General features: G+C 42.3%; 1 protein-coding gene across 2 annotated transcripts; it reads right to left on the bottom strand.

The window, feature by feature from the left end:
- Positions 1–735: 735 nt before the first annotated feature.
- Positions 736–14,710, bottom strand: rsph14 (radial spoke head 14 homolog). Of its 2 annotated transcripts, none has more exons than XM_014174839.3 (6): positions 14,335–14,710; positions 13,562–13,664; positions 12,607–12,725; positions 11,543–11,768; positions 11,053–11,189; positions 736–4,143 (listed from the first exon to the last, which is right to left on the bottom strand). In XM_014174839.3, exons 1-6 carry the CDS (start codon positions 14,531–14,533, stop codon positions 3,905–3,907), a joined length of 1,023 nt encoding a protein of 340 aa, XP_014030314.3. In that variant the 5' UTR covers positions 14,534–14,710; the 3' UTR covers positions 736–3,904. The 2 variants fall into 2 exon arrangements, with proteins under 2 accessions (XP_014030314.3, XP_014030316.3); XM_014174841.3 differs by having other exon boundaries at positions 11,543–11,762.
- Between the last annotated feature and the right edge of the window lie 508 nt (positions 14,711–15,218).

Below are 15,218 nucleotides of genomic sequence, written 5' to 3'. Positions count from 1 at the left end.
TACTACGCTAGGCGAGCGTGAGACACAGCGTTCAGAAAGCTAGCGGAACGGGGCTAGCAGATGGGTCTTCGGCGACATCGCAACGGAAAAGCTGTTGAAACCACATCGGACAATTACGTCGGCAGACCAGTCGTGATGGCTAACTGGTGCTTTCTTTGGGACAGAGGCGTTATCCAACAATAGGCACTCGGTTGCAGCTAGCTAGCTGCGATGATCCGGTGTAATGGTCCAGAGCTTGTGGCAAGGTCACTGATTAGTTAGGAACTCCCCTCACCCCTCACTAGGTCTTAATTGGACACATTGAAAGGAAATAACGAAAACCAGCATACACTTGGCCGGCCCTCCATGGAATGAGTTTGATGGAATGAGTTTGACATCCCTGGCCTAGGCTATATTTTGCTTATTGAGAACGTGGCTCACTCATACAATACAATTTATGGGAGCCTAGTATGTTTTGTTTTAAGAGAAATGTGATGCGTAAAGACATGTAGGCTAGGCTCATTGAAGCCAATTACAACAATGTTGACTGCCAACAATCCAAACATATTGAGTAACACTGGATGTTTTTTTCTTTTTTTACTGTTGCTATTACTAATTGCTGTAGCCTATGCTATTTAATAAACTGTAGTATCAATCCACAATGGACCAGGGTGAGAATTTTCTGTGCCCCCAGCCAAAGTGGAGTTGATGACAACGCAAAGACGTCAATAACCTATGAAACTTGAGACAAACACATGCAGTATTAAACGGTTGAGTGGCCAAGCACTTGTCACATCTACAACTTGTTTATTCATCAAAACACAATTCTTATTCAAAGCCCCTCACAATACATTTGCAGATGGTGAATGTAGGCTAGTAATTAGTAGGCCAACATCTGTTTCTGCCTTTGCTGATAAATGCAGTTGTATGATTATCATAACCCTGGCTGGCTGTTATGTTGTGCAGTATGGATGGAACTGAGGATGTTGTGTAACGAAAGGGTGCCATGACTGATTTTTTTATTGAGCGGATGGTCAGGGGGCCAGAACATAATTTCAAAAAAATTGTAGACTACAAACTGATAGAATATTTGACTAAAACAGGATAATTTCAAACCTTGCTTACATTTGTATATGATCACATCCACAGAGTGTACAAAACATTATGAACACCTGCTCTTTCCATTGCAGACTGACCAGGTAAATCCAGGTAAAAGCTATGTTCCCTTATACAGTGGCTTGCGAAAGTATTCACTCCCCTTGGTATTTTTCCTATTTGGTTGCCTTACAACCTGGAATTAAAATTTATTTTTGGGATATTTGTATCATTTGATTTACACATTACCACTTTGAAAATGCAAAATATTTTTTATTGTGAAGCAAACAAGAAATAAGACAAAAAATAACAGAACTTGAGCGTGCATAACTAAAGTCAATACTTTGTACAGAGTTACCTTTTGCAACAATTACAGCTGCAAGTCTCTTGGGGTATGTCTCTATAAGCTTGGCACATCTAGCCACTGTGATTTTTGCCCATTCTTCAAGGCAAAACTGCTCCAGCTCCTTCAAGTTGGATGGGTTCTGCTGGTGTACAGCAATCTTTAAGTCATACCACATATTCTCAATTGGATTGAGTTCTGGGCTTTGACTAGGCCATTCCAAGACATTTAAATGTTTCCCCTTAAACCACTCAAGTAGTGCTTTAGCAGTATGTTTAGAGACCTCTGTCCCAGTCTCAACTCTCTGGAAGACTGAAACAGGTTTCCTTCAAGAATATCCCTGTATTTAGCGCCATCCATTATTCCTTCAATTCTGACCAGTTTCCCAGTCCCTGCCGATGAAAAACATCCCCACAGCATGATGCTGCCACCACCATGCTTCACTGTGGGGGTAGTGTTCTCGGGGTGATGAGAGGTGTTGGGTTTGCGCCAGACATAGCATTTTCCTTGATGTCCAAAAAGCTCAATTTCACCAATCTGACCAGAGTTCCTTCTTCCATATGCCTTTTGGCGAACACCAAACGTGTTTGCTTATTTTTTTTATTTAAGCAATGTATTTTTTCTGGACACTCTTCCGTAAAGCCCAGCTCTGTGGAGTGTACGGCTTAAAGTGGTCCTATGGACAGATACTCCAATCTCCGCTGTGGACCTTTGCAGCTCCTTCAGGGTTATCTTTGGTCTCTTTGTTGCCTCTCTGATTAATGCCCTCCTTGCCTGCTCTGTGAGTTTTGGTGGGCAGCCCTCTCATGGCAGGTTTGTTGTGGTGCCATATTCTTTCAATTTTTTAATAATGGATTTAATGGTGCTCCGTGGAATGTTCAAAGTTTCGTATATGTTTTTATAACCCAACCCTGATCTGTACTTCTCCACAACTTTGTCCCTGTTTGGAGAGCTCCTTGGTCTTCATGGTGCCGCTTGCTTGGTGGAGCCCCTTGTTTAATGATGTTGCAGACTCTGGGGCCTTTCAGAACAGGTGTGTATATATACACTGAGATCATGTGACAGATCATGTGACACTTAGATTGCACACAGGTGGACTTTATTTAATTAATTATGTGACTTCTGAAGGTAATTGGTTGCACCAGATCTTATTTAGGGACTTCATAGCAAAGGGGTTGAATACATATGCATGCACCACATTTCCATTTTTTTATATATATATATATATATATATATATATATATTTTTTTTTACTTCACCAATTTGGACTATTTTGTGTATGTCCATTACATGAAATCCAAATAAAAATCCATTTAAATTACAGGTTGTAATGCAACTGTCACATCCTGACCAGTAAAAGGGGTCATTTGTCGTTGTAGTATGGTCAGGGCGTGGCAGGGGGTGTTGTTTTTGTGTGTTTTCGGGTTGGTTTGTTTCATGGGGCTTTGTTCTAGTTTTCATTTTCTATGTTCATTTTCTATGTGTGGCCGAGTATGGTTTCCAATCAGAGGCAGGTGTCTTTCGTTGTCTCTGATTGGAAGCCATACTTAGGCAGCCTGTTTTTTCCTGTGGGTTGTAGGTGGTTGTTTTCTGAATAGCCCGTGTGCCTTACGGAACTGTTTGGTCGTTTGTTTGTTTATTTTGTTTGAGTGTTCTCTCTAAATAAAGAAGGAAGATGAGCACTATACCCGCTGTGCCTTGGTCTGTCCCTTACGACACTTGTGACAGCAACAAAATAGGAAAAACAGGGGATGAATACTTTTGCAAGGCACTGTAGGTGTCACTTAGTAAATCCACTTCAATTAATCTAGATGAAAAGGAGGAGACAGGTTGAAGAAGGATTTTTAAGCCTTGAGACATGGATTGTGTATGTGAGCCATTCAGAGGGTGAATGGGCAAGGCAAAAATATTTAAGTGCCTTTGAACGGGGTATGGTAGTAGGTGCCAGGCTCACCGGTTTGTGTCAAGAACTGCAACGCTGCTGGGTTTTTCACGCTCTACAGTTTCCCGTGTGTATCAAGAATGGTCCACCACCCAAAGAACAACTTGACACAATTGTGGGAAGCATTGGAGTCAACATGGGCCAGAATCCCTGTGGAATGCTTTTGACAACTTGTAGAGTCCAGGATGAACTGTGAGCCAGAACTTGTGGGGCCAAATAAAATCACCCGCGAGCCATCAGTTGGGGAACCTCTATACAGAGGAGCTGAAACTTGCCACTGTGATCAGTTTTAATCACATTAACAGGATAGATGACACAGACAGATGATGAATAAGAGGTGGGTCTACTAGTCTGGTAAATATACACAAGCAGACATTTACATTAAGGAAGTGTGAGTGTCTGTAGTCGAAGAAGGACTGTGTGTGTGGTGTGTCTGTGAGAGCACATGCATCAATGTGTGTGAGGGAGAGAGAATAGGGGGAGGAGCGAGGGAGAATCAGATAATGAGAGGTATTTGTCTCTTCTTCCCTTGCTCTCTCTTTCTCTCAAGGGGTCCAGGAGATCACGCGGATGGCGGTGGCTGCTGCCCGGCAGATGATGGAAGCTGGGTGATTGAGCCTTGTCTTTAATAGTGGCAGGTGTTCCAGTAGCTGTTCCCGAGCGCAGGGGGCTTCAGCCAGGGCGGTGAGGGCACGCAGCGCGTTAGCACACACAGCTCTGTCCTCACTGCCCACCAGCTCCAACAAGGGGGGGATGGCACCTGCCTTTAAGGCCTGGTACTTCCCTGTGGACGACAGAGGGGAGAAGTGAGCATGAGTGAATTAATGATGAGGTTGACACTATCTGTTGAGACATTGACGCTTCTGCATTAGGGGAAATAGCACCACTGTCTGCCCCACCGTTGTTGTTGTTGTTATTGTTTTGTTGACTAAGAATAGATGGGGAGCATCACGCAACGTGGTAAAAAAAACAAATCTGTATATATTCTGCTGTTCTATCACGTGCAATGATGTCCGAGGAAAAAAAACTGTCGTTGTTTGCAGTAACTTCATTGTTGTTGTAATATCGCAAACGGACGTGGCAGTTTTACAATCTAAGTAACATAATACAAAAATTCCCCATCAAAATACTTTAGTTTAAGCTAGAGATATGGGCTGCGTCTCAATCCACCACATGTTGGCCTTCCCCATCTGCAGTGGAAGGCAAAGGTTGGTTACTTTAAAGAATCTCAAATATAAAATACATTTTGATTTGTTTAACACTTTTTTGGTTACTACATGATTCCATATGTGTTATTTCATAGTTTTGACGTCTTCACTATTAGTCTACAATGTAGAAAATAGTAAAAATAAAGAAAAACCCTTGAATGAGTAGGTGTTCTAAAACTTGACAGGTAGTGTACACAAAGTGCCTAAGCAAATATTTTAGACCCATTTACTTTTTCCACATTTTGTTACATTACAGCCTTAATTCTAAAATGGATGAAATAAAAACATTTCCTCAGCAATCGACACACAATACTCCATAATGACTAAGTGAAATCAGGTGTTTAGAAATGTTTGCAAATGTATTAAAAAAAAAGAAATACCTTATTTACATAAGTATTCAGACCCTTTGCTACGAGACTTGAAATTGAGCTCAGGTGCATCCTGTTTCCGTTGATCATCCTTGAGATGTTTCTACAACTTGATTGGAGTCCACCTGTGGTAAATTCAATTGATTGGACATGATTTGGAAAGGCACACACCGGTCGATAAAAGATCCCACAGTTGATAGTGCATGCCAGAGCAAAAACCAAGCCATGAGGTCGAAAGAATTGTCCATAGAGCTCCGAGACAGGGTTCTGTCGATGCACAGATCTGGGGAAGGGTACCAAAACATTTCTGCAGCATTGAAGGTCCGCAAAAACCCAGTGGCCTCCATCATTCTTAAATGGAAGAAATTTGGAACCACCAAGACTCTTCCTAGAGCTGGCCGCCTGGCCAAACTGAGGAATCGGGGAGAAGGGCCTTGGTCAGGGAGGTGACCAATAACCCAATGGTCACTCTGACAGAGCTCTAGAGTTCCTCTCTACACATGGGAGAACCTTCCAGAAGGACAACCATCTCTAGAGCATGGTAGTGGCCAGACGGAAGCCACTCCTCAGTAAAAGGCACATGACAGCCCCTTAGAGTTTGCCAAAATGCACCTAAAGACTCTCAGACCATGAGAAACAACATTCTCTGGTCTAATAAAACCAAGATTGAACTCTGTGGACTGAATGCCAATCGTCACAGAGCTTGAGAGGATCTGCAAAGAAGAATGGGAGAAAATCTCCAAATACAGGTTGCAGCATCATACCCAAGAAGACTCGCGGCTGTAATCTCTGTCAAAGGTGCTTCAACAAAGTACTGAGTAAAGGGTCTGAATACTTACGTAAATGTAATATTTCAGTGAAAAAAAGTATACATTTGCATACATTTAAAAAAAACTGTTTTTGCTTTATCATTATTGGGTATTGTGTGTAGATTGAGGGGAAAAAAACGTATGAATTTTAGAATAAGGCTGTAACGTAACAAAATGTGGGAAAAGTCAAGGGGTCTGAATACTTTCCGAATGCACTGTATCTACCTCAATTACCTCTTACCCCTGCACATCGACTCGGTAGTGGTACCCCTTGTATATAGCCAAGTAATCGTTACTCATTGTGTATCTAGTATTACTTGTATTATTACGTATTTTACTTTACTATTATTTCTCTTTTTTTCTCTCTGCATTGCTGGGAAGGGTGTGTTAGTAAGCCCATGTCCATAGACCCCATGGTTCCAAGAACAATACTTACCTTACGAGCCTGAAATGTAAGAATTTGTACAAGGAACAGCAAGTCCAAAACAACAGAACACCTGTCGTGACTTGGCACACATGCGGTACATAGCGTCGACCAGAGTCGATGAACCAGAGGCTCAAACCCACAGAAAATCTGCAGTAGCCTGGAAACTGAGGATTCACGCACAGCCACGGCAGTCTAAGGCTCTAACCCACAGGGAAAATGTGTTAACCCGAACAAAACACTGGCTAACATCAACCAAGTCCATAGACCCTACCAGTTCCAAAAAGGCTCCCACAGAGACCCAAGGAGTCTGAAATTCCAGAACTCACACAAGGAACTGTAAGTCCAAAACAACAGGGCACCTGCTGTGACTTGATTTACATTTACATTTAAGTCATTTAGCAGACGCTCTTATCCAGAGCGACTTACAAATTGGTGCATTCACCTTATGATATCCAGTGGAACAACCACTTTACAATAGTGCATCTAAATCTTTTAAGGGGGGTTAGAAGGATTACTTTATCCTATCCTAGGTATTCCTTAAAGAGGTGGGGTTTCAGGTGTCTCCGGAAGGTGGTGATTGACTCCGCTGTCCTGTCGTCGTGAGGGAGCTTGTTCCACCATTGGGGTGCCAGAGCAGCGAACAGTTTTGACTGGGTTGAGCGGGAACTGTGCTTCCTCAGAGGTAGGGAGGCGAGCAGGCCAGAGGTGGATGAACGCAGTGCCCTTGTTTGGGTGTAGGGCCTGATCAGAGCCTGAAGGTACGGAGGTGCCGTTCCCCTCACGGCTCCGTAGGCAAGCACCATGGTCTTGTAGCGGATGCGAGCTTCAACTGGAAGCCAGTGGAGAGAGCGGAGGAGCGGGGTGACGTGAGAGAACTTGGGAAGGTTGAACACCAGACGGGCTGCGGCGTTCTGGATGAGTTGTAGGGGTTTAATGGCACAGGCAGGGAGCCCAGCCAACAGCGAGTTGCAGTAATCTTGGCGGGAGATGACAAGTGCCTGGATTAGGACCTGCGCCGCTTCCTGTGTGAGGCAGGGTTGATAATGTGCATTCGTGCACCACCTCATCGATGAACCACGGCAGCTCAAGGCTCAATCCCACACCGAAACTATGGTAAACACAGTCCTAAGAACACTATGAGCCATACTGGGAGCAGTATGAGGGAACCGCAACCTCAACTTCTTGGGCGGGGAACAAGGGGGTTTGACAACCTAGAGCACACTCGAAGGGTGACATACAGTTGAAGTCGGAAGTTTACATACACCTTAGCCAAATACATTTAAACTCCGTTTTTCACAATTCCTGAGATATAATCTTCGTAGAAATTACCTGTCTTAGGTCAGTTCGGTTCACCACTTTATTTTAAGAATGTGAAACGTCAGAATAATAGTAGAGAATGATTTATTTCAGCTTTTATTCCTTTCATCACATTCCCAGTGGGTCAGAAGTTTACATTCACTCAATTACTATTTGGTAGCATTGACTTTAAATTGTTTAACTTGGGTCAAACGTTTTGGGTAGTCTTCCACAAGCTTCCCACAATAAGTTGGGTAAATTTCGGCCCATTCTTCCTGACAGAGCTGGTGTAACTGAGTCATGTTTGTAGGCCTCCTTGCTCCCACACACTTTTTCATTTCTGCCGAAAAATGTTCTATAGGCGAGGTCAGGGCTTCGTGATGGCCACTCCTATACCTTGACTTTGTTGTCCTTAAGCCACCGACGTCCTTTTGTGTACAACATCATAACGTCATTGTTCTCTAGCCTCTGTAGCGTGTGCACAAAGAGAATTTAAAAAACTCTGTGTTGAGTGTGCATGTTGGGCTCACCCCGCAACCTCATTGGACAATACTGTGCCGACCTGATCCAACCTTCCATTTTAATCTTGCAACCTCATTGGACATCATTCCACCTGCCAATTAACATTGTCCATCATGTTTGGTTGTTATCCCATTGTAGCGCATGCTCTCAGCAGACTAGTATGTCAAACGAGCAAGCGAATGTGATAATGTTGGCACATTTTATACAATGGAAAATGTATACTTACAGTATATGTTTGCATCAAATGTCCAACTCTTTGAAAGTAATGTATTGATTATATCATATGCCTACGTGATGAATGATGATCGCTGGCAATCAACAGCTGCAGTGTTGCCCACATTGGATTACATTGGATTATCCCATATTATGGAATACATGGGTAAAAGTTTATAAAGACAAAAGGTGAACACATGGAATTATTTCATTTGGATGGATAGTTGACACAAAATAAAGGTAGGCCAATATTTCCTCATCTTAAAAGTGGGTTTGCAGTATACATTTCTCAAGTGCATCAAAGTTATGTATGTTGTGTCACGATTCACGTTAAAATAATGGTTAAATTAAAATAAATAAAAAATCACGGATGGGATAAATGGATGGATGCGTGCCTTGTAAAAAAACACACAGCCTATTGCACAATATATTCCAAAATTCAAACAAAATACACCAGAAACACGATTTAGGAGATACAGGTTGTGAGCATAGTGTTTATGATCGGGTTGATAATTGTGACTCACCACCTGTATTTGGTCTTATGTAGCAAAATTAGATAAAAGTAGAGACTCAGAGCTACAAAATAGTATATCATACACTGCATTTGAGGAACAATGGGAAAGTTATTCTGCTTTGAAAATTGATCAATTTGTAATCTCACTTTTGAGAAAATCGCCTTTGAATGTTTTGCTATCTAGCGAAGAGCACTTCTTCGTCAACACCCATTCAGCATCGTTCACACCCTCACCCTAAGCTTTAGCCTCACCCATCTCGTTTCGCTCTCGAAGAGCACACTTGACGCTCTGGCTGATGGTTTGTTTACCTCTGGATAGCATGAAAACAGCCTAACCAGCTCTTCTGGCAACAATTTCATTACGCTTTTTTGCAGACGTTTACTGACACTGGCCATATTCAACAGGTGTTATACACACGTCACGTAACGTTAGCTAACGAGCCCGCCAGCCAACGTTAGCTAGTTAAACAATGAACAGTGCCAACAATGCCACAGTGCTGGGAGCTAACCAACCATGTTTAATGTTTGCTAGCTAACATTAGGCTCTAACTACAACAGCACACAGCTCTGGGAAACAAATAATAACTTCAGGTAGGGAGCCAGCCAGATAACGTTAGCTAGCTAGCTAACAGTACACTTTAGCTTGAAATGAAACCACTTTCTGTCAAAATCAGAAAACGTGTAATATTTGAAAATGTAGCTAGCAAACGCTAGACTATCTTATCTGTACCTCATCGTGCATGGACGCGTCTCCCTGTCAGGAATGCCATGCCACCATTGCCCTTAGTTTGAAGATGTAATCCGGAGACAGGTGTTTCCTCCATCTGTTTAGCTATCATACTCTAATTCCACTGATTTCAAAACATGATCCTCCAGAAAGTGGAGAGCCACACTAATGCAGCTCCACTACACAACACATTGTTTTTTTTTAAAGCCACGTTCGACAGGATTACCAACACAGACTGACGAGCTTCGATGGCAGACCAATCTGAACTTCTCTCTCGGCATGTCCTGCCCACTCATTATCTCAGCCAATCATGGCTAGTGGGAAGGTTGCTCACTTTTTCTGTGGCTTAACCAACAAGGCTCGTAATGTAACCATTGTATTCGTATTTACAGATGGCATACAATTTTGTTATTAAGGCACATGTTCAAGAAGGCATTTCTGGCAAAAAACAAATGTAGATTTTTTTTTTTTTTTATTACGTTCAAACGGCAATCTTGTGAAGTCGTGACTTGCAACATACGCCTAGTTTCCTGAATTGGGTCACAATTATCTTCTAATGTATTTGTGTTGCACAGGTGCCGTCGTTGACGGCAGACACCCTCCCTTCCCTCCCTTTAGTTTAGGGGGATATTTTTGTTGTTTGGGGGTTTTTGTGTTTTCTTTTGAGGTGCATTCGGGATCTCCACCTTTAGGGGGGGGTACTGTCACGTCCTGACCAGCAGAGGGAGTAATTGTATTAGTTTTGGTCAGGATGTGGCAGAGGGTTTGTGTTTTGTATGTATTTCTACGTTCTGTCTAGTTTAGTTTTTCTATGTTTAGGATTGGGTGTTGGACTCTCAATTGGAGGCAGGTGTTTCAGGTTGCCTCTGATTGAGAGTCCTATATATAGGTGTGTGTTTGGTTTGGTATTTTGTGGGTAGTTGCATTTCGCACTGCTGTTGTAAGTATAGCCTGTGAAACTGTCGGTCTGTCGTTCTTTGTTTTCTTGTTTTTCTCGTGTTCACATTTATTTAATAAATATATATGATGAACATGCAACCTGCTGCGCCTTGGTCCTCTCTACATAACGACAGCCGTTACAAAACTACTACCAAGGTCTTATAAATCTAATTTCAGATGTTGTCTAATTTATGCATGGATTTGATTGACGTATGCAATGTATTTTCACTGTTATGAAAATAACTAATGGTAAGCGCATGCAGCAATTCATAAGGACATGCAGCCATTCATCCCATCTGGCTTCAGAGCGCACGTTCAATACATTACAGGGAACAAGCACGTAGATCTCATGCACTAAATGATGGCAGGTTTGAATGTAAGGATTCTGTGGGGTTTTCTGCTGGGAGAGCACTGTAAATTGTTTATTATGCATGTATGAGCGATACATTGACAGAATCCAAAAAGGGAGGTTTAAAAAATAACGAGGTAGTTTTGAACCCTCCAGAATGTCTCTTTAATGTACGTTCCCTGCAACATAGAGATAAGCCTATGTTGTTAACATTGTTCACATGCAAACTTGCACCCTAACTCTAAACTATTACTTAAGACAATAGTCACAATAGATATCTAAAATATCCTTTCTTTCACATTCAACCATTCCCCTCCTTACCTTTAGTGATAATAGCTGTGTTCATAATAGTCCCAGCAGCACTGGCAGTCACTCCTGGGTCGCAGTCTGATAGCAGCTTCACCAGGACTGGGAAAACTCCCTCCTCACATACCTTGTGCTTCCCTTCTGATGGAACACTAACAGGGCAAACAGGGGTCTTCAAATGGAATCATAACTTACTTCAAAGCAAGCTTCTTCCACTTACATTTAATTGAGTTTAATTTTGCATGCACATATTACTAGAGCGCATTTTTTCTACATGACACCCACCATTCATGAATATTGAAAGCCTCAAATTCCAAATATTTAGATTTTTTTTTAAGTATTCTTTCCTGTCAGTAAGTAGAGCATGGCTGCGTACCAAATGGCACCTAATTCCCTAATAAGGCACTACTTTGACCTGAGCTAATAGAGCGCTGGTCAAAAGTAGTGCAGTATGTAGGGAATAGGGTGTCATTTGGAACATACCCATGTTTGTGTCTCTGCTCACCTGATGCCCAGCATGGCGGAGGCTGCGGCCCGGCGGATGTCAGGGGAGGGGTGAGAGAGCTGGTTTCGCAGCATGGGAACTCCGTTACTGGCCAGGGCCGGCAGGGCATCCACCCTCACACAGTAGCTGAGAGTGGCCAGGATCAGGGCCCGGATCTCCTCCTGCTCAACAGGCAGCTTCAACACCAGCCGGGGAACCAGGCCCAAAGTCACCATACACACTGCACCTGACCAGGAGACAGAAGGTCATAAGGCCCTAAAACATGTCCATCATCTAAGGATTTGGATTCATACCAGTCTCTTTCATTGAATCACTTGTTTCGTTAATAATTGTTACATTTAGAAGATCTTATGATAAGATCAAAACGTCGGCAAAAATTTTTAATTAAATTGTTGCCAGCCGCAGTTACAGTCACCAACGCTCTAGATAACATGAAAACAGCCTAACCAGCTCTGCTAGGGCAAGTAAAATGGTCAGAGTGAGGGGTTCTCTCATTTGTGTCTGGAAGTAGCTCGCAAGTTAGCCAGCTAGCTTGGGTGCTTGACTGCAGTTGTGAGTTCAGAACGCTCGGATCAACCCTACTCCTCGGCCAGAGCGTCCAGTGAGCGAAACGCTCTGAAATTACAAAATGACAATCTGACAATGCTCTGAATATACGAACGCCCAGAGCGCACTCTTGCACTCCAGATTGAATTTACGAACCCACCCTTAATAACACACCCGAAGTCGTAAAATGTCTAGCTAGTAATTTGTTATGCTAACAAGCTAGCAAGAACATCAACTTCTGGTAGACAGGCAAAGCGCTAGTACACTCAACTGAAAGGATACCGTTCGTTTACAGTATACTAAAATGAACTAATAGTATATAGTATGTAGTATATACTCATTAAGTATGTAGTATACAGGATATTAGTATGGGTATTCCGAACACAGCTATAGAGTTTGAATAGTGTCAAAATCAAAATACATCCAAATGTCATGTGTAATGAGTCCTTCAGCTTGCCTGGAGTGTCACTGTAATTGGGGCAGCTGAAAACCAAAGACTAAAGCCTAGGCATACGTACCTGCAGGAAACTCAGCCACCATCTTCAGTGCACGATGCATGTTTTTACGACAGGCATCAACTGGCTCATCTAGAAGATCAGACAGTGGAGCCACCACATCCCACGTGAGGAAGGCTTCTCTAGGGACATACACTTGTGTCACTCACACCAATCGCCACCCAACCCAAGATTCCCTCCACTCATTTGCAAGTCCACAAGTTTATTCGTGTCTACTATTTATGGGTGTGAAATAAGTACCCCAAAAATGTTTTACTAAGGATTGTTTCCTCATCCGAATAACTTGCCATACAGAAGATGACTGTTGCAGAGATATTGGATATTATGACGAGATGCTTGTGTCGCCTCCCTAACAATGGGATTTGTTGTCCACAGAGTGGAACGGCAGGATGTCAAGCACCCGGCTATTCCTCTCTCTGGATTGATGGATACATCTCGTTATTTGAATACTTTTTTGAATATTCGATGAGTGGTGATGTCATCTGCCTGTATTCAATGGAGAGTGAGATGCTATGCTAACCTCATGAATATGCATAGACATTTCAAATTTCAACAGGGACACTCAAAACGAAAGTATTTTTTTCTCAAAGTCGCTGGAATGTCAGGTGCATCACACTTATATCAGTACACTCGTAACAACCTAAGCATTACAAAACTTATATTAGATCAAATAAGCCTCACGTATCAATAAAGCAATACATTTTTATCTTGACTAAATTTGACACACTCTCATTGCCCCCATACAAAAACTCTTCTCTTGCGTAATAATTAATGATCTGCTTAACATGGACAGATTTTGGGTGGAGTAAACGACCTCGCTTTGCCTCTTCCTCTTTGGCTGTGGTCATTGACATTGTTGGTAAACCATATTGTACTAGGCTGCCACCTACTGTCTGCAGTAACTATAGCATTGACCATTTTAGTGGACCAAATTATCCCTGGGAATGGGATTGCTCACCTCCCCACATTATGGGCAGCTAGTAGGTAAAAGACTTCTGTAGTTTTGATTCTCACTGAGCTGTCTCTGTCTTGCAGCAGGGCCTTCAGCCTCTCCAAACAGCCTGAAACAAATTCACAGAGGATATCTAGTTTGGAAACATTTACTTCCCGCTGGTTAAGAGAAGGCTTTGTGAAGAATTTAGCCCAAATGATCTACAGTACTCAGAAGGCTAAACCGTGTTGTCCCCTTTTGTTGACTATTGTGCAATTAACAGGCACACTTCTAGCTTCTAGATGTTGTGCGTGGGTACGAACTGAGTCCACGACAAGGATATTCGTTCAGGCGGTCAGCTTCCAAGGTAAATAATACAGAGCACTTGAACCGTCTTATTCGGAGTGTAAACTAGTAGGGCTAGCTATCTCGGGCACAGAACGAGGAGATCCAGCGTCCATGCAGTGAGATACCAGCCAACTAAGTTAACAATGGCAACCTTGGGAACATAACAATAGTGAACAGTCCTGCGTTGTCTAGCTAATAACAAGTGTGTATAGCCGCCTTATGCAAATTACTCAACACTTGAGCATACATGACTGGATGGCCAGCACTACAATATCCTAACAATGACACCAGGTTAATCTGCACAGGTGAATGTATTATCTCCCAAAACCATTACAATGCTATATTTGTGCCTCGTGAAACAGATGCAGGAATTTAAAAATGAGATTCCACAAATGTTTGTGAAATGAAAGCATGGATTTTATACAAATACAATAATGGAATATGCATCTTACCTTTGTGAATAGCCTCATATGCCCTCTTTGGATCATGAACCAGGTCGCAGAGGGCTGCAAGAGCTCTCTGTCGTATGCACAGCTGTGGATCTTGCAGTTCCAGAGAGAGCCGCGGAAGGGCTCGGTTGCCGAATGCAACAGGTGCTTGAGTCAGGTCAATATGCGGGGGCAATTGCTCCGAAATCCGCGTGCTAGCCATACTCTAACAAAATAAGAATTTTTCTTATTAAACAACTGTTGATTATAGCTAACCTTATTTCGCTATATTGTAACAATAAGCTGCCTGTTACTAGTTGTTTGCCAGCGAGCAGAACAGTTATCTTGCTACTCAGCGCCACTGCTGCTCACTCCACCAATCGTTGCTTAGTAACTAGCTATCTGTACACAATACACATAACTTTCCCCCTTTTTTTTTTTATTTTTTTTTTACAGGTTATATATTTGTTGGTAGTTATATTTCGCTAGTTGTTTGGGTCAAAAAGAGGTGATTAACAGAAATACAATACATTACATCACATTCCCCTTTCCCGTCCTTCTCAAACTCGTGCGTTTCTATACGAAAATTACCTTAGGCAGGCCTAGACCATTACCTACAATACATCTCTTTCACTGACCTTATTATCGATTTTTTTATTATAATAAAACAATAAAAATGTGTTTATTGGTTTCATTTATTGCCCTTATTTTAATTGTCATTGACAACAGGGCCTCTTTCCAGAACAACCAGTAGCCTATCACAAAGAACACTATGCTGCGTGCTTTCCCTGACCAATACAGGTGACGTAGGCCAGTGGTTCCAAAAATGTGGGGCCGCCCACATATATATATATATATATATATATATATATTTGTAACCCGGGTGGTTCGAGCCCTGAATGCTGATT

Source organism: Salmo salar, chromosome 26 (genome assembly GCF_965601325.2).
Source record: "Salmo salar chromosome 26, fSalSal1, whole genome shotgun sequence".
NCBI classification, from domain to species: domain Eukaryota; kingdom Metazoa; phylum Chordata; class Actinopteri; order Salmoniformes; family Salmonidae; genus Salmo; species Salmo salar.
This window is presented reverse-complemented; position numbering and strand designations above follow the sequence as displayed.